This window comes from Pristiophorus japonicus, chromosome 10 (assembly GCF_044704955.1).
Source record: "Pristiophorus japonicus isolate sPriJap1 chromosome 10, sPriJap1.hap1, whole genome shotgun sequence".
NCBI lineage: Eukaryota > Metazoa > Chordata > Chondrichthyes > Pristiophoridae > Pristiophorus > Pristiophorus japonicus.
Window position 1 is genome coordinate 183,882,722 of NC_091986.1, and position 24,390 is coordinate 183,907,111.

Sequence of the window (24,390 nt, forward strand, 5' to 3'; positions counted from 1 at the left end):
GCAGGAAAATGCTGGGAAAGGATAAGAAAATGCAGTGACAGGGACAAAGTTAGACTACTTAAATATCCCATGTTATAGTATCCATGAGTTGGTATAATTTTGTTTACTGTGCTTTCTTATTTGTGATCAAACCAAAAGGCTGATTACACTTAAACATTTCATTCCAACACCAAGCAGTCCTATATTAACCCTTCACATGCTACAGATCTCAACCGTATCAAATCAGCTCATTATTTTTTTTTTAATGAACGTTTGTTTTCTGGATGTGGGCGACAGTCAAGGCCACATTTATTGCCCATTTCTAGTTGCCAAGATTATAATAGTGTGCCTCCTCCCACTGGTCGGGGAGACTAGAACTAGGGGGCACAGCCTCAAAATACGGGGGAGCCAACTTAAAATCGAGTTGAGAAGGAATTTCTTCTCCCAGAGGGTTGTGAATCTGTGGAATTCTTTGCCCAAGGAAGCAGTTGAGGCTAGCTCATTGAATGTATTCAAATCACAGATAGATAGATTTTTAACCAATAAGGGAATTAAGGGTTATGGGGAGCGGGCGGGCAAGTGGAGCCGAGTTCACAGCCAGATCAGTCATGATCTTGTTGAATGGCAAAGCAGGCTCGAGGGGCTAGATGGCCTACTCCTGTTCCTAATTCTTACGTTATGAACCACTGCAGTTCTTGTGCTGACGGTGCAGTGCTCCCATAATGGTGATAGGTAGGAAGTTCCAGGATATTAACCTAGTGATAATGAAGGAATGCCGATATGTCCAAATCAAGATGGTGTGTGACTCGAGGGAAACTTTCCAGGTGATGTTGCCACAACATTGCTGCTTGTCCTCCTCGGTGGTAGAGGTTGCAAGCTAGGAGGGTGCCGTCAAAGTAAACTTGGTGTGTTGCTGCAGTGCATCCTGTAGATTGTACATACAAGAGCCAGTGCGTCAGTGGTGGACATTAACCCAATGGTAAGGGTGCTGATCAAGTGAACTATGTCCTGGATGGCATCAAGCTTCAAACGTTGTCGAGGCTGCACCCAATTAAGGAGGGAGCATTCCATCATACATTGAGCTTTGTATATAGCGGATACGTTGAACAGTCAGGTGGTGATCCACTCATTGCATAATAAATCTGCTCTTTTAGCCAGTGTCCATATGGTTGGCCCAGTTAAAATTCTGGTTAGTGGTGACCCCTTAAGATATTGATGGAAGAACCCAGCAATGATGGTGCTTTCTCTTGATCAAGCGGTTTGTTACCTGGCACTTGCAGGTCCAAATGTCAACCAGGTCCTGCTGTAGGCCGACAAAAGCTACTCATTATCAGTTGTGAATAGAACGTAGCACTGTGGAAATGTCAGAAAACGGTCCCACTCCTGACCTTATGGAGGGATGAAGCAGCTAAAAATGGATGGACCGATGAACTCCTGCTGTGACTTCATGGGTTTGCAATGACAGGCTTCCGACAACCACAACCATCTTCTTTTGCATCAGTTAGGACTCCAGCCACCGGAGACTTTTCCCTTTGACCCCACTGATCTTAAATTATGCTAGCACTACTTGCGGCCATACTTGGACAAATGCTATATTGATGCAGTCCTTGTGCTGATGGTGCTCCCATAATGATGCTATACAGCTATTTCCACCTTCCTGCTGGCACGTCGCTCACCTGCATGTCTGGATCAAGGCTGTGATGAAGGCTGGAGTGTGTTTCTGGTGAAATTGTGCTGAGCATCACTGAGCAGGTTATTGGCAAATAGGTGGATGACTGACACTTTACTGATGATTGGGAAGATGGAGAGTGGTAATTGACCACTGCTCTTTGAGGGTAGGATGTGCTTGGGCAATCACCAGTGTGTCTTTTATATCCTCAGCTGTTTATGCCACCTTGGGCTTCCAGACCTGGTCAAATTACAAGACTAAGTTTTAAAGATCCCAATGGCAAGACCTAATTTTTTTTTACCCCCAATGGAAATCAGCCTAACAACAAACACTCAAGCAGGATCTACCTGGAGCAACATGGATACAACGATGGATTGAAATGAACTTTTCACAGCACAATCCCATTGCCGGATATGATGGTCCACTATCTGCAATGGGCACAAGGAGGCAACGTGTGTGAAAATGGAGATCTTCTTTGCTTCTAAATCAGCGATGATCTGGACCATAAAAGGAAAATCACAAACCACAATCTGCAAAGAACTCGGCATAGCAAAGGGCACTATTGCAACCACATGGGCCAACAGAGGAAAAATCAAGTCTGCTGTTGGAGGAAACGTCGATCCAGAGAAAATGTATCCGTACTGCGACTAATGAAGATCTTGATTATGCAGTCTGTCGCTGGTTTGAAACAGCCAGAGAGCAATATTCCAATATCTGAGATATGAAGTAATCTACATGGTATAGTTTTTGGTTTTAACAGAATAAAATGTTTACATTTTTCTGATGCAACAAATTGTCAACCCCTACTATAGCAAAGACCCTCAAAGATCTTTTCTGCTGATCCTCAGGGGTTTCATTAGTGAAGTTTGACTGTATATTGTTTTGAACTGCATGACGTTCCAGAGCAAGGTCAGTATTTCCTGGCCAGCCAAACAAGACTTATTATTGGGGGTGTCATGTATTTAACTGTCATTGTAATCCATATATAAACTGACCTAGTTGTATACCAAAAACATTGACCACTAGGTGGTGAACTTGTGGGAGACACTCCTAACCTGGTCTTTCAGGTATAAAAGGGGAAGCGCCACCCACCTCCTTCACTTCAGTGCTGGAATAAAAGTTGCTGGTCACAGAGTGACCTTCTCTCAAGCATGGGCCTCGTGTGCATTTGTACCATATAGCAAGGACATATCAGGGGGAAAATTTAGGCTTTTGTTTTTCTGCAATAAACAGAGCAAAGTTCCTCCTAAATCATTTTTGGGACTTAACTGTCCCAGGAGACTTTAGACATAATTAGCTAATGCATAACAAGCAGCATAAAGACTTATTACCTTCACAAATCAGTTTGGTATAAAGAGCAGTGTAACTTTTGTCATGTGTGGTAATAAAGTGCATCACTAGGTCACTTGTACACCACATTTAAAGAAAAGATTTCTGTGCCCATTAAATATTACACCCCATCAACATATTGTCTGACCTTATCCAAGTCAATTGTGCTGTGAACACATTACTGAAAAGGAAACCAGGTCTATGTCAAATATAGCTTTTCCACTTCATATATGGAGTTTACAGTCCTCCTATTTGTGACCTTGGTTCAAAATATTCTTACAAAATTCTATGTTTTCCATTATGCAAGTATTAAACCCACATTTTTTCAAAAAGCCCTTAAAAGACATACTTACTGCAAAGGTTATAGACTTTGTAGTGATCCTTGTGCTTGGTGTCAAAAAATCTTGCAACTTCCTGTGAACACATTTTATATTAGTGACTTCTCAATTAAAGCAAATATCCACAATACTTTTACATCTGCTCTGAAAATTAACATTTTGCTATTGGCATTACTCAAATAATCATCGGCAGTCCCTCAGAGTCAAGGATGACTTGCTTCCACTCAAAGTTCTCAGGTGACTGAGGAGTCCAATGCGGGACCTATAACCTCAGTCACAGGTGGGGCAGACAGTGGTTGAAGGAAAGGATGGTTGGGGAGCCTGGATTGACACACACTACTTCCGCTGTCTACGCTTGGTTTCTGCATGCCCTCGGCGACGAGACTCGAGGTGCTCAGCGCCGTCCCGAATGCTCTTCCTCCACTTTGGGTGGTCTTTTGGCATCAGTAAGGAACATATGGCCGTGTCACAATGTATACACAGAATAAGAGTTTCAATACTACATAGCATCATGATACAATAAGTCCTCAATGAAATGTCACAATACAGTTGTACCTCTCCAGTCCAGCACCTTCGGGATCTGACCAATGCCGGAAGAGAGAATTTCCCGAGCCACAGGAAGTCTCGCTTACCGGTACTGGTGGACAGTGCCTGGGCTTGTGTATCTGTGAGTACGCGTGCTGGCACCATGCACAGCTCCCTCAGCACCCGCGCACACACTCACTGACTGACAGCTGCTCGACGAACACACAGATGGCAGCCGATGAAAACTTAAAAAAAAAAAAATAAACCCGGCATTCCCTCAGGTCCAACTAATGCTGAACCACGGATGCTTCCAGATGAGAGTATCCCGGACTGGAAAGGTACAACCTGTGCCTGGTTTTGTTTTGGGGTTTCTCATTCTTTTAAAGCATTTTATCTAATGCCAACAACTTCAATAGCTCCCCATCCCTCCCTCACCACTGCTGCCGCCGCCGCCGTCTGCCCACCACCCCCTCCTGTGCTGCATACAGGTACTGGATTCAGTGTCAAGTTTTGGACAAAGCAAAATAGCACAGAATTCCCTCATGATGAGGTAGTGCCTGGCTCATGGTTAGCCACATCTCAGAACAATTGAAATGAAGATCTCACTTTGACCAGTGTGACAGGCACAGGTTTGCCTCACGTGTTGTAGCATTCTCAGGAAAAGTGAGCAAAAAGAGAGGAAGATAGGCACATAGAAACATAGAAAATAGGTGCACGAGTAGGCCATTCGGCCCTTCGAGCGTGCACCACCATTCAATATGATGGCTGATCATGCAACTTCAATACCCCATTCCTGCTTTCTCTCCATACCCTTTGATCCCTTTAGCCGTAAGGGCCACATCTACCTCCCTTTTGAATATATCCAACGAACTGGCCTCAACAACTTTGTGGTAGAGAATTCCAAAGGTTCACAATTCTCTGAGTGAAGACGTTTCTCCTCATCTCGGTCCTAAATGGCTTACCCCTAGACTGTGACCCCTGGTTCTGGACTTCAACATTGGGAACATTCTTCCTGCATCTAACCTGTCCAATCCCGTCAGAATTTTATATGTTTCTATGAGATCCCCGCTCATTCTTCTAAATTCCAGTGAATATAAGCCTAGTTGATCCAATCTTTCTTCATGTCAGTCCCACCATCCCGGGAACCAGTCTGGTGAACCTTCGCTGCACTCAATAGCAAGAATATCCTTCCTCAGATTAGGAGACCAAAACTGAACACAATATTCAAGGTGAAGCCTCACCAAGGCCCTGTACAACTGCAGTAAGACCTTCCTGCTCCTATATGCAAATCCCCTAGCTATGAAGGCCAACATGCCATTTGCCTTCTTCACCACCTGCTGTACCTGCATGCCAACTTTCAATGACTGATGTACTATGACACCCAGGTCTCATTGCACCTCCCCTTTTCCTAATCTGTCACCAGATATATATTCTGCCTCCCTGTTTTTGCCAAAGTGGATAACCTCATTTATCTACATTATACTGCATCTGTCATGCATTTGCCCACTCACCTAACCTGTCCAAGTCACCCTGCTGCCTCTTGGCATCCTCCTCACAGCTGACACTGCCACCCAGCTTAGTGTCATCTGCAAACTTGGAGATATTACATTCAATTCCTTAGTCAAAATCATTAATGTATATTGTAAATAGCTGGGGTCCCAGCACTGAACCTTGCAGTACCCCACTAGTCACTGCCTGCCATTCTGAAAAGGACTCGTTTATTTCTACTCTTTGCTTCCTGTCTGCCATGTTATTACCCCCAATACCATGTGCTTTAATTTTGCACACTAATCTCTTGTGTGGGATCTTGTCAAAAGCCTTTTGAAAGTCCAAATACACCACATCCACTGGTTCTCCCTTGTCCACTCTAGTAGTTACACCCTCAAAAAATTCCAGGTGTGTCAAGCATGATTTCCCTTTCATAAATCCATACTGACTTGGACCAATCCAGTCACTGCTTTCCAAATGTGTTGCTATTACATCTTTAATAATTGATTCCAACATTTTCCCTACTACCGATGACAGGTTAACCGGTATATAATTCCGTTTTCTCTCTCCCTCCTTTTTAAAAAAAAAAAAGTGGGGTTACATTAGCTACCCTCCAGTCCACAGGAACTGATCCAGAGTCTATAGAATGTTGGAAAATGACCACCAATGCATCCACTATTTCTTGGGCCACTTCCTTAAGTACTCTGGGATGCAGACCATCAGTCCCTGGGAATTTATCAGCCTTCAATCCCAATGTTCCTAACACAATTTCCTGACGAATAAGGATTTCCTTCAGTTACTCCTTCTTGCTAGACCCAAAGTACTTGTTCAATTGGTCTGCCATTTCTTTGTTCCCTATTATAATTTCACCTGATTCTGATTGCAAGGGACCTACATTTGACTTCACTAATCTTTTTCTCTTTACATTTCTATAGAAGCTTTTGCAGTCAGGTTTTTATGTTCCCTGCAAGCTTACTCTCATACTCTATTTTCTCCCTCCTAAGTAAACCCTTTGTCGTCCTCTGCTGAATTCTAAATTTCCCCAGTCCTCAGGTTTGCTGCTTTTTCTGGCCAATTTATATGCCTCTTAACATGATCACTAATTTCCCTCGTTAGCCACAGTTGAGCCACCTTCCCCATTTTATTTTTACTCCAGACAGGGATGTACAATTGTTGAAGTTCATCCATGTGATCTTTAAATGTTTGCCATTGCCTATCCACTGTCAACCATTTAAGTATCATTCACCAGTCTATCCTAGCCAATTCATGTCTCATACCATCGAAGTTACCTTTCTTTAAGTTCAGGACCCTAGTCTCTGAATTAACTGTCACTCTCCATCCTAAAATGAAGAATTCTACCATATTATGGCCACTCTTCCCCAAGGGGCCTCGCACAAGATTGCTAATTAGTCCTCTCTCTACACACCAGTCTAGGATGGCTTGCACTCTAGTTGGTTCCTCGACATATTGGTCGAGAAAACCATCTTTTATACACTCCAGGAAATCCTCCTCCACTGTACTGCTACCAGTTTGGTTAGCCCAGTCTATATGTAGATTAAAGTCACCCATGATAACTGCTGTACCCTTATTGCATACATCCCGAATTTCCTGTTTGATGCCATCCCCAACCTCTACTACTGTTTCGTGGTCTGTACACAAATCCCACTAGCGTTTTCTGCCCTTGTGTTTAGCAGCTCTACCCATACAGATTCCACATCAACCAAGCTAATATCCTTCCTTAATATTGCATTTATCTCCTCTTTAACCAGCAATGCTACCCCATCTCCTTTTCCTTTCTGTCTATCCTTCCTGAATATTGAATACCCCTGCATGTTGAGTTCCCAACTTTGTTCACCCTGGAGTCACGGCTCTGTCATCCCAATTACATCATATCCGTTAACAGCTATCTGCGCAGTTATCCAAGTGCCCAATAAATCACTTGTTTTGTTCGGCGACAGCCATTTTACACACATCAAGGGTCCCAGGAACAAGAGAGATAAATGACCACCTAAATCGGTTTGTGGTGAAATTTAACAATGGATGAACATTTTGCAGTTCAGACAGAAGGTCACAGACCTGAAACATTATTTCTCTCTCAACAGATGCTGCCCAACTGGAGATTTTGCAGCATTTCCGGTTTAGATTTCAGATTTCCAGCATCTGCAGTATTTTGCCTTGAACATTAACCTGGCCATAGATAGGACTCCGTGCTCTTCAAAGAAACAACCATGCCATAGGGCACTTTACAACCACCTGAATAGGCAGACAAGGCTTCAGTTTAAAGTAACATCGCTTTATAACAGCGCTTCTGACAATGGAGCACTCTCCGTACTACATTCAAGTGTCAGCTGAGATTATGCGCTCAAATCGTGCTCGAATCTGCTCACTCACTCAAAATAAAAACCCTGACCACAATACATACAAACTGGAGTGCTCCAGATCAGAGAATCATGGAGGGTACAGCACCATTATAAAGAATGCAAGAAAAGGCCTTTCAGCCCAAGTGATCCAGAAAAATTTGGGGGGGGGGGGGGGGGTGATTAAAAAAATCTTATGGTTTTCTATGTCAGCATCTGCTGATCCTCTACTTCAAAAAGAAATATTCAAATTCCTTGAAAGAAGAAAAAAAAAGTGCTTCCGATATATCGCAGTTTTTAAATCCATTTGCTCAGTCATCCAACTCTCTCTTTAAAAAAGACAAAGGTATAAAATGACCCTGAATCAAACTCACTTCAAGAGTCTAACACATGTTCCAATGCTCCCAAGTCAAGCCCAAGCCTCACTTTAAAAAAAAACAACACTTCAACTTTCACTCGAGTCCCCCTCAATCATTTCTCCAGGAAAAATTTAGGTACTTGATTTTTTCTTCATGAGAGGAGGACCATGTTGAACTTTGATTAGCCAATACATTATTTGTTCAATCTCCATAAAATATTGACTAACTCGTCCAATAAAAAAGTCAACACTTGAGGGAGCTTGGAAACAGATAGTAAGAGTTTCTACAGGTACATAAAAAGGAAGAGAGTGGCTAAAGTAAATGTTGGTCCGTTAGAGGATGAGACTGGGGAATTAATAATGGGGTACAAGGAAATGGCAGAGACTTTGAACAAATATTTTGTATCAATCTTCACAGTAGAAGACACTAAAAACATCCCAATAGTGGATAATCAAGGGGCTAGAGGGAGGGAGGAAGGGAGGGAGGAACTTAATACAATCACGAAAGAAATAGTACTCGGTAAAAATAATTGGACTAAAGGCAGACAAGTCCCCTGGACCTGATGGTTTGCATCCTAGGGTCTTTTGAAGTGACTGCAGAGATAATGGATGAATTGGTTGTAATCTACCAAAATTCCCTGGATTCTGGGGAGGTGCCAGCGGATTGGGAAACCGCAAATGTAACATCCCTATTTAAAAAAGGAGGCAGGCAGAAAGCAGGAAACTATAGACCAGTTAAGCCCAACACATCTGTTATTGGGAAAATGCTGGAGTCCATTATTAAGGAAGCAGTAGCAGGACATTTGGTAAAGCATAATTCAAATCAAGCAGAGTCAGCATGGCTTTATGAAAGGGAAATCATGTTTGATAAATTTGCTGGAGTTCTTTGAGGATGTAATGAGCAGGGTGATAAGGTGCCACGTAAAAGGTTACTGCACAAGATAAAAGTTCACAGGGTTGGGGTCATATATTAGCATGGATTGAGGATTGGCTAACTAACAGAAAACAGAGTCGGGATAAATGGGTCATTTTCCAGTTGGCAGTGACTAGTGGGGTACCACAGGGACCATTGCTGGGGCCTCAACTATTTACAATCTATATTAATGACTTGGACGAAGGGACCGAGTGTAATGTGACCAAGTTTGCTGATGATACAAAGATGGGTGGGAAAGCAAATTGTGAGGAGGAAAATCTGCAAAGGGATATTGGGCCCATTCCCCACAAAAAGGTAAAATGGAGCACCTCCAAGCCTCCTATCGACATTGTAGAGCAAAAGCAGTGACAAAAAAAGGACTTGCAATTATAGCCGATTCTCAGGCCGCTGTCGAGGTGACATGGCGCAAAACAGAGGGGGGCTGACCTAGGTCCGTGCTGGCCGGGCAGAGCCGGCAGGGGTGGGCGGGCCTGATCAAAGTGCCTGAAGCACACGCATGTGCGTTACAGCATTCACGCATGCTCAGTGGGGCAACATTGGCAATCGGCCATTTTTAAAGGGAGAACCTCTCACTTAGTTTTGGATGCCTGATTGATGTTTTGAAAGCTTTAGGAATGCTGTTTGGAGTACTCTGCAAGAAATCAGCTGCTAAACTTCCACAAGGAGTGCTATTAGATGAGAATCATTCATTGCTGCAAGCAAATTAAGGACTGTGTGTTTTGAAAAATCAGTGTCAATTCAATAGAGCAATGCAACACCGTGCGCCAAGAACGAAGAATTTCATGCATCACGAAGTAGAAGTACTAGTGAATGGAATAGAGGAAAGATGGCAGGAGCTGATATAAGCAACAGAGGTCACACAAAAGTGCCAAAGAAATTAATAAACGCTGGAACAAAGTTGCAGAAGATTACTGTGCAGTGGTGAATACCACAAGAAATGGAAGGCAGAGTAAAAAGAAATGGCAGGACCTTGGTCAAGCAGTTAAAGTAATATTTCATTTGTCAATGGAATTGCATCTGTAAATGTGACCACGTGTATATGTCCCACCCAGCAGAAAGACACTCAAGTTATGTTTTCATCTTTGAAGAAATTGGCCCACAACAAAAGGAGGCCCGCCATATCTGCACCCACTGACACACTTGGAACAGAGGGTTGCTGCTTTGATGGGTCCTAGATGGAGAAAAGCAATCAGTACTGCACAAGCTGGGCCCACACACGAGAGAGAGGGCAAGTACTGAAAATTACTCGTGGCTCTTCAAATCAACCTGCCACCTGGCCTGCTATGTGTGAACCTACTCATGCCACCCATACTGCCCCCTCCTCTGCTGCTAACCATTTGACTTGTTATATTTTGCAGAACCTGATGCCAATCCTGAAGATAAAGAAAATTCAGACGCAGGCGATCCTGACCAAGTGTGTGTGTGTGTGTGTGTGTGTGTGTGTGTGTGTGTGTGTGTGTGTGTGTGCGCGCGCCATGGAGAGGCATAAAAAGGGGATAATCTTAAACTTGCGTTGCCAAGCACTACCATGATTTCTGATTCGTCAGTCCATGCTTTGAGCGCTGCCCAGTCCCTGCATAGCGGTCTAGGGTCTGGTTCAGCAGGCCCTGGTTTCAGCTCGTCCCAGTCCCTGCATAGTGGTTTAGGGTCTGGTTCAACATTGTGGTTTCAGCTCTGAGGGTTGTAAATCTGTGGAATTCTCTGCCCCAGAGAGCTGTGGAGACTGGGTCATTGAATATATTTAAGGCAGAGATGGACAGATTTTTGAGCGATAAGGGAATAAAGGGAGTGGGCAGGGAAATGGAACCGAGTCCATGATCAGATCAGCCATGATGTTAAATGGCAGAGCAGGCTCGAGGGGTCAAATGGCCTACTCCTGGCTCCTATTTCGTGTGTTCTTATGTTGTGTTCTTGTGGAACAGTATCCTTATCCCAGAGCACACTCCGATTAAGGCAATTATGCAGGCTTTCATAAATCTTCATTTTCAATGTAGCTAAAATGGAGGAGTCAAGAGGAACCTTTTGCATTTGTTCCCTTGAGGTGCACTTTGGTTTTTGCCTGGCTAAACAGCATCAAACTTGCTGACATACATGGTAATGCAATTACTGTACAAATTATTTTGGTTTGACAAAAATATCTAGATTGGGGACTATCCTTGGTTGAAGCCAAAGCACTATAAAATTCTCCTTGGAGAAACAACGAGGGCAGACAATAAGGTAGACATTGGAATCCCTGAAGTAGAAAATTTCAAACAAAAAACTAGGGTAATTTCCCCAAGTACATACTGGCAGCAGGGAGCCATGCTCACTGCACATAACTTACCATTGTGTCTCATTTTACCCTATCCAAGTATCACACCCACTAGGGTGGGTCAATATCAAAGCAGGAGCCTCGCTTGACAAATAAGTTGTAACTTAAAGACTGATCACACAAAGCACCAGTTCAAAACAGGACAGAGCTAATCAAGGTCCACATCCCAGCTCGGTACAATGGGACAAGTGAAAAGTGTGACACGTGGAAAATGGAGCTTGAAGTCACCAATATTCTTCCACTGAGCTATTGCCAATGGAGGGTGGCACGTTACAAATAAATAGCCAACATGTTCAACAATGATAGGGCAAGTTGAATTTAGTGTTTAGGCAATATATACTGAATAATTTTATGAAGTTATTTGTGGTCATTTCTCGGCATTTACCAGCAGCATGAGGATCAAAGAGAAAACTCCAGAAAGCTAAATAAGCTATGTAATTTTGAAGGCAAGCATACAAACCACAAAAGTTTGAACATATTCCTGTGCTAAATAAGCTTTAAACACTAGTATCAACAATGGGAGGGGAAACAAATACTAGATGTGCAATTCCAAAATAAAGACATATATATCCATGAGCTGGGTATACAGCTACAGCAAGGATGTAGTTAAAATTGTGCCAGTCTCTCCTCCCCAGCCACTTCATTTAAGCAATGACCTATTCATTTATACAAGAGGCTGACTAAATTGTTTAATTGTGTATTTCAGGAAGGAGTACTGGACATTTCATGCAAGTCAAACAAAAGATTCTGTTCAACTGACAGAACACACCAGAACCATTGGTTTCTTTATATACTGTACTTTGCAGTATAATTTGCCCCATCCATTTTCTTTCCAAGGGGGGAAAAAAAAAAAATCACATCATTTTTTAGTTGACGAGATGACCACAACCATCAAAACTGTTTAACAGCAAGTCCACCATACAGGAGGGGGACAAGTGAGCTTATTCATTTTAGTACCATTTCAATAAGTTTAAAAAAAGATTTTTTTCCAGTTTGGGAAAAAACAATAAGTCTCCTTTAACAATTCAATTCCTAATTTCAGGACTTGAGATGCACAAGCATAACACACATGATGGAAGCATGCCATCTTTTACATAATGTATGCAACACATGCCAATGCCACAACACACAAAATTGAGATTTATTTATTTTTTACAAAATATTCTTGATGTGGGCAATGCTTTCAAAGCCACATATATTGCCCATCCCTAGTTGTCCTGTGACGGCGTTGGCCTTCTCTTTGAACCACTGATAGCTTGGTTAAATTCCAGGCATTTAGCCAATGATGGAACAGCAATACATGTACTAACCAGCATGGTGTGCAACTTGGAAGGGAACTTGCAGGTGATTGTGTTCCCATGACATTGCTGCTCAACATTCTTGGTGACAAAGGTCACAGGGCTGGGAGAGGGATGCCGAAGTAAGCTTGACAGGGCCTTGGTGAGGCCACACCTGGAGTATTGTGTACAGTTTTGGTCTCCTAACTTGAGGAAGGACATTCTTGCTATTGAGGGAGTGCAGCGAAGATTCACCAGACTGATTCCCAGGATGGTGGGACTGACCTCTCAAGAAAGACTGGATCAACTGGGCTTGTATTCACGAGTTCAGAAGAATGAGAGGGGACCTCATGGAAACGTTTAAAATTCTGACGGGTTTAGACAGGTTAGATGCAGGAAGAATGTTCCCAATGTTGGGGGAAGTCCAGAACCAGGGGTCACAGTCTAAGGATAAGGGTTAAGCCATTTAGGACCGAGATGAGGAGAAACTTCTTCACCCAGAGAGTGGTGAACCTGTGGAATTCTCTACCACAGAAAGTAGTTGAGGCCAATTCACTAAATATATTCAAAAGGGAGTTAGATGAAGTCCTTACTACTCGGGGGATCAAGGGTTATGGCGAGAAAGCAGGAAGGGGGTACTGAAGTTTCATGTTCAGCCATGAACTCATTGAATGGCGGTGCAGGCTAGAAGGGCTGAATGGCCTGCTCCTGCACCTATTTTCTATGTTTCTATGTTTCTATGTTTGACAAGTTGCTGCTGTGCATCCTGGACATAGTATATATTGCTGCCACAGTGGAAAATAGCTCAGTGGCAGGGGCACCAAATTGACTGCTTTGTCCTGAATGGTGTCAGGTTTTCAGGAAAAGATGGCAGAGAGGCATGAATGAGAGGAGTTAAGAAGTGAGCCACTTGTCAGAGTATCCAGCCTCTTGTAACCAGTGTCGATGTGACTGGTCCAATTCAGCTTCTGGCCAATAATGATACCAAGGATGTTACAATTGGAGGTCAGGAGAGGTGCTTTGGACATGGTCATTGCCTGGCTCATATCTGACAAATATTACCCACCACTTATCAGCCTAAGTCTGGATTTATTCATTTCCTGTGTATGGTGGCATGGGTTGCCTTGTTATTGGAATTGTGAATAGAGCTGAATATGAAAACTGTGAGCAAACAGGCCCATTTCTGATATCAGAGGGAAGATCATTGATGAAGCAGGTGAAGATGTTTGGGCCAAGAATGCTGCCCTGAGGCACGCCAACAGTGATCTTCCGAGGCCACAATGACTGAGCTACAACCATTTTCCTGTGTATTAGGCAGGACTCCAATTAAGGTTTGGCACCCTAACAACCTCAATTTTGCGAGGGCACCTTGGTACCATACTCAGTCAAATGCTGCCTTGACGAAAAGGGCAGCTATTCTCTCTCTTACTCTGCATTCAGCTAGTGTCCACTTCGAGATGAAGTCTGAGGTCAGGAGCTAAATGGTTCTGGTAGATTCCCAAACTGAGCATTGTCAAGCAGGTTATTGATGAACAGGGTGGCTCTATGGATTACATTTTCCATCTATTTGCTAATGATTGGGAAGAAACCAAGGTTAGATTTGTTCAGCTTTGAGCAGGACATACTTGGACAATTTGCAACACTGTCAGATAGGTTCCAACGTCTTCATTGTGTAGGAGTAGATTCCAGGTTTATTGAGTAGTTATCAACTAAAAAACTCATTCTAAATTTACCCACTTTTTGGGGGTCTAATTTCTCCCCCAGTTAATTTTCACCCACTGTGTTCTCTCCTTCAGGCACTTTAGCATGAGCTTGTTTTTTTTTCCAAAAAAGGCAAGCATTGGTCAACAATCACTGCACATAAACAGACAAGAAAACTGGTAGGTCACTTTTTAAAAAAAAAATTAAAGTTAGGGTTTCTGTAAAATCTTAATTAGACCAGTTTAAACAAAATCAGAAAATCAAGAGACCTTATTTGGACCAGACTGAATTAAGCACTCAATTCTTCAAGTAATGCATTGCTCAATCTTTGGGCTAGGGATCCAAAACCCAACTCGGAAAAGAGATCCTGGACAGTTCCTCAACTAATAATTCCTTAAAATATGCACATCCCAGACTAAAACAAAAATTTGAAAGCAGACACAAAATAAATGGAGCAGGGAGGGATAGAAATTGCAGAACGTGCCTCAGAACCAAGGAGTAGTCAGATTTTACACCACACTGCGCAAAAGGTGTGCATTTATTGCTGGTTGATTCAGAGCATAGCAGCTGCCAACTCCCTTATCCATTGATAGGAAAGGAAGCCAGCTAAAAAAGGACTACCTTCAGTGAGTCCTTTTTTCAATATATTAAAAAAGGGAAAAGTGACCCAAATTTTAGACACAAGTTAAACCCATCATGAATTATCCCAACTTTGCTCCATCATAGCCAATTATGTAACTATCAAAAAAGCAGAGTTAAGTTAAGTTTTCATTCTTAATTTTAAGGGAAATCTTCAGCAACATGGGAATTTTAACATTAATGTACAATATCTTGCATGCGACCTTTAGTTGGGCATTAAACTAAATCTAAATGAAAAGACTGCCCATTATTGAATTCAAGTGCGCCACCTAGTGAGTAGATGAGCAGTAGCATCAATCTAACTTTTCAAACCATCATGTACAAGTAGAACTTATTCTGGCAATCTTTAAATTAAAATCTTTGGAACAATTATAACAGACTTCTTAATCCTGTCAGTTTAGTATTTTGCCCAGCAAATTCATTTATTTATAAATACAAATGCCACCTTCTATGATTAAAAAGATCTGTTCAAAGAATAAATTCAGAAAAACATTTTTTTTGTACATTTCCTTTATCTTTGAAATCCCTTTCAATTAGTCCCAAATGTTGGAGTGCCATCAGATGTGACCAGCATAGGTTTTGTTTAGACAGCAACTTCACTCCCTGCCAGCAGGGTTTCAAAATACAAGATTGCTTTGTGTACATTTCTTTACTAACTTTTTCATAAACATAGACCGTACCAGCTTATGCTCAATGAATGGCACAATTTTAAACTGAAAGATGGGGCCGGGGGGGGGGGGGGGGGGGAAACAGACAGCATCGAAACATAGAAAAAAGGTGCAGTAAGCCATTCAGCCCTTTGACCCTGCACCACCATTCAATATATGATCATAGAATAAGAGAAACCAGAAAGAGAGAGAGAGAGAGAGAGAGTCAACAGTTAAGGGGAAAGAAAGATGCTTAAATGTACAAATGTGATCAAATTAGCACATACCTCTTCCTGGGGTGGGGAATTTATTTTTCTTCCCCCTACTCTCCCCAATCTTTCCCTTCCCCATCCAAAACTGGACAAGCACATTTAAAATGCTCAACATTAGCACTCTCCAATTTGTTCTTGGTTTGCTGCTGCAAAACAGTGTAAACAAGCCTCATCCTGGTCATTATTTCCTCTCATTTCCCCCCCCCCTCTCCATGATTTTCCCTAGTCTGGATCAGACCTTGATCAAAAGTACTGAGGAATGGAAATCGCTCATCTGACTTAGTCTTTAGACTACTGGCAATTGCAAGGTTTAAAAACAAATCATCCTACGTTGCTTAAAACCATAATGATACTCACATCAGCAATACTTTTGCCTTTTTGCAAAATATATACTTCTTCCAATTTCAGATAAATATACAGTGGAACTTGGAGAGATGGTTGATTTTCTATTAAAATTGAAGAAAAAAAATGAAAAAATTGTGGAAAAGGAAAACAGGGCAAGGAGAATGGTTTCAATTATTTTTATATTCAAAGTTTTATTACTGCACTATTGGAATGCTTCAAAAACAGATGCTAGCTGAAAACTGAGGGGGGGGGGGCGCAGGGAACATTACTAGGAGATCCTGGCACTCTCAGCCAGCTTAAATGCTGCTACCTGGCTTTCTCTGGCTCCACTACCCTCGTCTCAACATCAATTTGGGACCCCCCCCCCCCCCGCCAGTTGGCTTCAAAGCCAGCCAAAATATTAAAACGCCTCTGTTTCAAATTAGGTAGATTGATTTGACAGTTGGGTTAGGGGAGCAACTGCTCAATTTGTGAATCAATATTTGTCACCATAACCCCATACAATAGGATTGGTGCAGAGGAGAATTTCAGTCAAAAAAGTCAATATCAGCACGGTCAGTTCAACTTAAACAGCAAGTTTCTGTTGCATTCTCAGAAAATACATTACAGTATGTGGGAGTGGTAGGTTTTAATTCCTGTAGATCAACTATGTTTTTGTGAATCACCACAAACCATTGGCACCCATTGAGCAATAAATACAAGAAATTGTGGTCCAGGGTTAAAACTACCTTGGCACTAATATGCCTTGGTTTAATTTTTCTCTATTGCATTCACATAGAAAATGCATGCAGTGCAATTAAAATATTAGCCTCCCCACCCCCCCCCAAACACATTGATCAGCATCTGTACAAATTTCAATAGTTGATCAGTCTTGTGAATCAAACATACTTTTGGGAACAGCAGAATTTCTTCACTATTAGGGTAAGTAGCAATTAAGATCAGGCTACAACGTCTAAGCCACTTTATTCTGGTGCCAACTAATACAACATATAAAAATCTGAGCAACCACTGTACCCCTTGTAGCCTAACTTTCTGAACCACACTGGCCGCATTCTTTTAATTTTAATTCAAGGCCACAAGTCACTTTCACCATTAAATAATCCTACCATCACAAGAGCTATAACTGCCAGGCTCTCAACCTACAAGTCACACATCATCATCATCATCATAGGCAGTCCCTCGGAATAGAGGAAGACTTGCTTCCACTCCCAAGAGTCCAATACGAGCGCCACAGACCCGGTCACAGGTGGGACAGACATTCGTCGAGGGAAGGGGTGGGTGGGGCTGGTTTGCCGCACGCTCCTTCCGCTGTCTGCGCTTGACCTCTTCATGCTCTTTGCGTTGAGACAGAGCTCAACACCCTCCTGGATGCACTTTCTCCACCTCGGGAGGTCTTCGGCCAGGGTCTCCCAGATGTCAGTGGTGATGTCGCACTTTACCAGGGAGGCTTTGAGGATGCCCTTGTAATGCCTCCGCTGCCCACCTTTGGCTCGTTTACCATGACAGAGCTCCGCATAAAGCATTTGCTTAGGAAGTCTCGTATCTGGCACGTGAACTATGTGGCCTGCCCAGCGAAGCTGATAGAGTGTGGTCAGTGCTTCAATACTGGAAGAGGACACCGATGTTGGTTCGCCTGTCCTCCCAGGGGATCCGCAGGATCTTGGAGACATCGTTGGTGATATATCTCCAGCGACTCGAGGTGCCTTCTATACATCGTCCATGCCTCAGATCCCAACAGGAGGGCGGATATTACTACAGCCCTGTAGACCATGAGCTTGCTGGTAGATTTGAGGGCCAGGTCTTCAAACACTCTTCCTTATACGGCCGAAGGCTGCACTGGCACACTGGAGGCGATGTTGAATCTCCGCATCAATGTCTGCCTTTGTTTATAAGAGGCTCCGGGGATATGGGAAATGGTCCATGCTGTCAAAGGCCGCGCCATGAATCTTGATTGGAGGGCAGTGTTGTGCGGTGGGGACAGGCTAGTGGAGGATCTATGTCTTATGGATATTAAGCGCAAGGCCCATTCTTTCATATGCCTCAGTGAATACATTGAGGCTGAATTCAAGGATATAGTCAATATGCGCAGACGCAGGCATCGTCTGCGTACTGGAGCTCAACGACAGAGGTTGGGGTGATCTTGGACCTGGCCTGGAGGCGACGTAGGTTCAACAGCTTCCTACTGGTTTTGTAGTTTAGTTCCACTCCCACGGGGAGCTTGTGGATTGTGAGGTGGAGCATGGCGGCGAGGAAGATTGAGGATTGGAGCGATGACGCAGCCCTGTTTGACCCCGGTCTGGACGTGAACTGGGTTTGTAATGGATCCGTTGGTAAGAATCATGGCCTGCATGTAGTCATGAAGCAGGCAAAGATGTTGACAAACTTTTGGGGGCATCCGAAACAGAGGAGGATGCTCCATAGACCCTCATGGGTCGACAGTGTCAAAGGCCTTTGAAAGATCGAAGGCGGCCATATATATGGGCTGGCGCGCTGCAAAGATGAAGCATGTGTGTGCGCATACAAGTAGGTGAAGGATATTTTTGGGTCAATTGCAACGATAATAGAAAATTGCTCGACTCAAAAAAATGCAATAGATGGTATTGGTCCAACGGAAACCTAAAGCACTTTCTCAACAGCAAGTCGGTATTAAAAATTGTTCATTACTGGAGTGGAAGTAGAAAAAAGCCAATTGTCCAGAAAATAGATTCCATCTAATCTGCCCCACCTTTCCTAACTTTATGCATCTGCAAGCTATCCCATGCATTAAATGTCAGAGGAGAGAATGTGTGTCTCATTATGGAATGCCAAGACAGCATTGAATATCTGGTCTACTTACAGGTTCTCAAGACAAAAAGGAAACTGATCAGAAATAGCCATTTGAAAAATCCCAATGCCCTGATCTATGAAAATATACAATAGAAATATTTTACAAACTTAAGACATATCTTACAGTTTGTCATAGGGATGAAAAACAAAAAAGATTGACAGGGTAGATGCTGAGAGGTTGTTTCCCCTGACTGGAGTGTCCAGAACGAGAGGGCATAGTCTCAGCATAAGGGGTATGCCATTTTAGATAGAGATGAGGAGGAATTTCTTCACTCGGAGGGTTGTGAATCTTTGGGATTCTCTGCCCCAGAGGGCTGTGGATGCTGAGTCTCTGAGTATATTCAAGGCTGAGATAGATAGTTTTTTTTGGAGTCTAGGGGAATCAAGGGATATGGAGATGGACCTCAACTCCATTTTCCTGCCCAATGATTAGCCATGATTTTATTGAATGGCAGAGCAGGCTCAAGGGGTCATATGGCCTACTCCTGATCCTATTTCTTATGCTCATGTATAATTAAGCACATATAAAATGCCTATCTATTCCTAGCCTGCTGACTTTTACAAAACACATCCATTCTCTCCCATTGCACCAGCACAGTAACCATTCTCCATAAAGCATTAAATCTCAGTCCACAATTCTCTTTATAATCTCCTTGCCAATTCTCATCCATATAAGTTTATCCAAGAAACTAACTTGCATTTATATATAGTGCCTTTAACCTCAAGGTGTCTCAAAGTGCTTCACAATGAAGTACTTTTGAAATGTAGTCACTGTTGTAATGTACGGAAACAATTTACGGGCAAAGTTTCACAAAGCAATGAGATTATCTATGAATGGAGTTAGTTGAGGGACAGTGCTGGTGAGGACACTGGGAGAACTTCCTTGCTCTTCTGCCATAGGATTTTTTTAAGTCCATGCAAGAGAGTCAGCCGAGTGCTGGAGTGGGGAGTGAAGCCATTATCTTGATGCAAGAAGGGAGAATGCCAATATTGAGCCAAAGGTGACATCTAGCTCTTTCAATAGAAAAAATTGGCACAGCATAAATTGTTTTTGCTGGGAACCTTTTCCAAATATCTACCACTCAGATTCCAAGTGTAGAAGGTAAGAAGTGTTACTGGCAGTTATGCTGGAAATTTATTCTAAGTTAGAAACTTTTCAACTCATAATTGAACACCTTTGAGATGCATTTTAGTTTTTGGACAAATTTCTCCCCCCCCCAGCATTGGGGAATGGAACACTTGTCAGCATCTGGTGTCAGCATTAAGTACTCCCAAATCAGGTATAGCCTGCTAGGTGCCCAGTAAAAGTTCTCTATTCAGTACCCAAGCTTAGAAGAACAGTCCTACTGTATGCACTGAACATTTTTTCATCTCAACCATGTTATAGCAGCAAAACGGTCAATATAGTGCCAAATTAGAAATGCGTTGTGGGTAATCGGGTTCAAACTATCCAAACTCATTTTATATAGATATATTAGTTAATTAAATATTAGCACCTTTACTAATGAAAATCCTTTTGTGTACACATGTCATTTTTTTTATGCACTCATTTTTCTTGTGGCCACCTTATTGATCAGCAAATTTAATATTTCAAATACAACTCATCCAAATAGTTTATGAATTGTACAAAGAAAAAGGAATCCAGAAAATACATCTCCATTTTGATTTGAACTTCAGTGACAAGTTGAGACAGACACAAGAGCATTATCCCTCAGATAACTTGTATATTTCACCATGATGAAACAATATGCATAAACACCTACTTATATCCTCTACATACCAAGGGAACTAGCTCAGCCAACTTTGCATATCAATTCTTAGCCACTGGCCCAATGTAGTTGCCTTGTAGAACATTTAATATGGCAAAATTGTTGGTACCACTCAATTCAGAATCATGATTGTGAATAGTAAGAGGAAAAGATAAGATCGCTGAGACAGCCAAGAAAAACTAGATGGTTAGATATCTTAATTTAGAAATTTATAATGTGGTAAATCATACATTTAAAAGCAGCCAGAAACATAATTTTCATTATGACTCGTTTACTGTACCTCAATTGGATTTCTGTAGAGCGACTGCTTCCCAGAGGATGGGAATGACATGGCAATGACCCGATCTGCAAACAGCACACAAGACCAATATTAAACACTGAATAATCCTCAAGTCACTATCATGGTTACACTAGATTGCTAAGATTGTTAGAGATGTGGGAGGGAGTTAACACTCAAATTCCATATCATTACTAACTTCAACTGTGTCACTGTGGGAAGGCTAGACTCAACCCAACCAGATGAAGGGAGATTCATTCCTGGGTTGCTCTTACACATCACAGCTGGTTTCAAAGCAACACAAAGGCCTGCAGAAAAGTTGACTGCTCCCTTAACTACAGTTGGAGTGGAAACTAAAAAGGTTCTTTTTAAAAGTAAACATTTATTAGTAGGGCATCTACAAACCAGTAATGTAAGTAAGATCCAAGTCAAATCCATCCTTTTGATAGCGCCGTTTGTTTTCAGATACCTGCAAATAAAGCAGAGAGTTTAGCCAAGAGGCTGCAGGGTGACTTGGACAGGTTAGGTGAGTGGGCAAATGCATGGCAGATGCAGTATAATGTGGATAAATGTGATGTTATCCACTTTGGGGGCAAAAACACAAAGGCAGAATATTACCTGCATGGCGGCAGATTAGGAAAAGGGGAGGTGCAACCCAGACCTGGGTGTCATGGTACATCAGTCATTGAAAGTTGGCTTACAGGTACAGCAGGCGGTGAAGGCAGCAAACGGCATGTTGGCCTTCATAGCTGGGGGATTTGAGTATAGGAGCAGGGAGGTCTTACTGCAGTTGTACAGGGCCTTGGTGAGGCATCACCTGGAATAGTGTGTTCAGTTTTGGTCTCAATCTGAGGAAGGATGTTCTGGCTATTGAGGGAGTGCAGTGAAGATTCACCAGACTGATTTCAGGGATGGCTGGACTGAGACATGAGGAGAGACTGGATCAACTGGACCTTTATACACTGGAGTTTAGAAGGATGAGGGGGGATCTCATAAACCTAAGATTCTGACGGGACTGGACAGGTTAGATGTGGTAAGAATGTTCCCGATGTTGGGGAAGTCCAGAACCAGGGGACACAGTCTTAGGATAAGGGGTAGGCCATTTAGGACTGAGATGAGGAGAAACTTCTTCATTCAGAGAGTTGTTAACCTGTGGAATTCCCTACCGCAGAGAGTTGTTGATGCCAGTTCATTGGATATATTCAAGAGGGAGTTAGATATGGCCCTTACGGCTAAAGGGATCAAGGGGTATGAAGAGAAAGCGGGAAAGGGGTACTGAGGGAATGATCAGCCATGATCTTATTGAATGGTGGTGCAGGCTCGAAGGGCCAAATGGCCTACTCCTGCACCTATTTTCTATGTTTATCAATCCTCTATTCACACAGCAAGATAATAAATGCCATTATTCTTAGCTCTACAAAAAAAAAGCAAAAATAAAATGTTCTGAAAGGTCTACACCCAAAATGTTAGCTTGGTCTATTGACTCCTCAGATTCTATTCTAACTGACCCACAAAGTATTTCCAGCATTCGGTTTTTTGCTTCTTGTTATATAGGAAATATAGTGCAAAACAAAATGTGCACAGTCTTCTGAAATCCCATAAAGGAGAAAAGCCTTAAGTTGGTTACTGGGAAGAGTGCAAAAGCAGCAGAGAAAAAAAAACATGTAGGGAAAGAGCAGGAAATGGGTGGAGAGTACATAGCTCCAGTTGAAGAGGCAACGTAACAAGCCAAATAATCTTCAGTGCAGTGACTTCTGATTTCATGAGATCACAAGTTGGCAACAACTCATTTAACACCCCTTTCCACAAAATCACATTGTATAGGATCTACTTGGAGGTCAATGGGAATCGGGGGGGGGGGGGGGGGGGGGGGGAGAGGAAATCTCTTCACTGGCTGGAGTAATACCTAGCACAAATTAACATGGTTGTGGTCGTTTGAGGCCAATGGACAACATTCAGACTTGGACGAATAAGTAGCGATTAACAAGTACCATTCATGCCACACAATTGACAGGCAATGACCAGCTCCAACGAGAGAAAGTCTATCCACCTCCCCTTGACAGTCAACATCAAATCCCTTACCATTAACATCCTGAGGGTCACCAAGGACCAGAAACTGAACGACCAGCTACAAGAGCAGGTCTGAGGCAAGTGACTCACCTCCCAACTCCCTAAAGCCTTTCCACCATCTACAAGGCATAAGTCAGGAGTGTGGTGAAATACTCTGCTTACCTGGATGAGTACAGCTCCAACACTCAAAGCTCGATACTATCGAGGTCAAAGCAGCCCAATTGATTGGCATCCCATCCACCACCTTAAAACATTCACTTCCTCTACCACCAGTGCACCGTGGCTGCAGTGCGTACCATCGACAAGATGCACTGCAGCAACTCACCTAGGCTTCAACAGCACCTCCCAAACCCACGACCTCTACCACCTAAAAGGACAGCAGAGGAATGGGAACATCACCTCCAAGTTACACACCATCCTGACTTGGAAAGATATCACTGTTCCTTCATAGTCACTGGGTCAAAATCCTGGAACTCCCACCCCAACAACAGAGTACCTTCACCACAGAGACTGCAGTGGTTCAAGAAGGTGGCTCACCACCACCTGCTCAACAGCAATTAGGGATGGGCAATAAATGCTGGCTTTGCCAGCAATGCCCACATCACATGAACAAATAAAAAAACTAAATAGGGATTAATATCCCCAATACCACCACTGAACCTTTCTACCAAGAAAACTGTTCCTATCCATGACTAAAAGCAGGACATTCACAATACATAGTTCATCATCTTTTCTCCTAGGTCAAGATCACCAAGACCAGTCTATTCCATGCCTGGGCTCACCATACCCCACTTGCGAAAAATTTAACGCTGTGCACCTCAGTCTTCCAGACTCACAATCTTTGCTTTTGGCTTCGCACACACACTCATGCATCAGACTTTATCCAGGCTTCCTAAACTCACCAGTTTTCCTAAAATGCCAGCACTTGAATCATGACCTCAGTAACAAGTCCTTTCATACAATTTCTTGCAGGTCTGTTCTTCATTGCTACATAGTTTCCCCACAGGGTTACACATCTGCTGATGTCTTCATTCAGTACACTGATACAGAAAGGAACTGCAAACACTACACGATCTGGATGCAACAAGTGAACCTTAATATTGCTAGTTTATTTTGTAATTTATTCTGGGTCATCATCATCATCATCATGTGTCCCTCGGAATCGAGGAAGACTTGCTTCCACTCCCAAAGTGAGTTCTTCGGTGGCTGAACAGTCCAATATGAGAGCCACAGACCTGGTTACAGGTGGGACAGACATTCGTCGAGGGAAGGGGTGGGT

The 24,390-nt window shown here is 42.8% G+C and overlaps 1 protein-coding gene across 1 annotated transcript in view; it reads right to left on the reverse strand.

Moving 5' to 3' along the window:
* Positions 1-24,390, reverse strand: part of tpte (transmembrane phosphatase with tensin homology) — a 120,851-nt gene that overhangs the window by 28,466 nt on the left and 67,995 nt on the right. The window contains exons 9-11 of the mRNA XM_070891331.1: positions 21,447-21,510; positions 21,045-21,109; positions 3,331-3,391 (exon numbers count right to left, since the gene is read on the reverse strand). Coding sequence (XP_070747432.1) covers positions 3,331-3,391; positions 21,045-21,109; positions 21,447-21,510 — 190 coding nt within the window. The remainder of the gene's footprint in view (positions 1-3,330; positions 3,392-21,044; positions 21,110-21,446; positions 21,511-24,390) is intronic.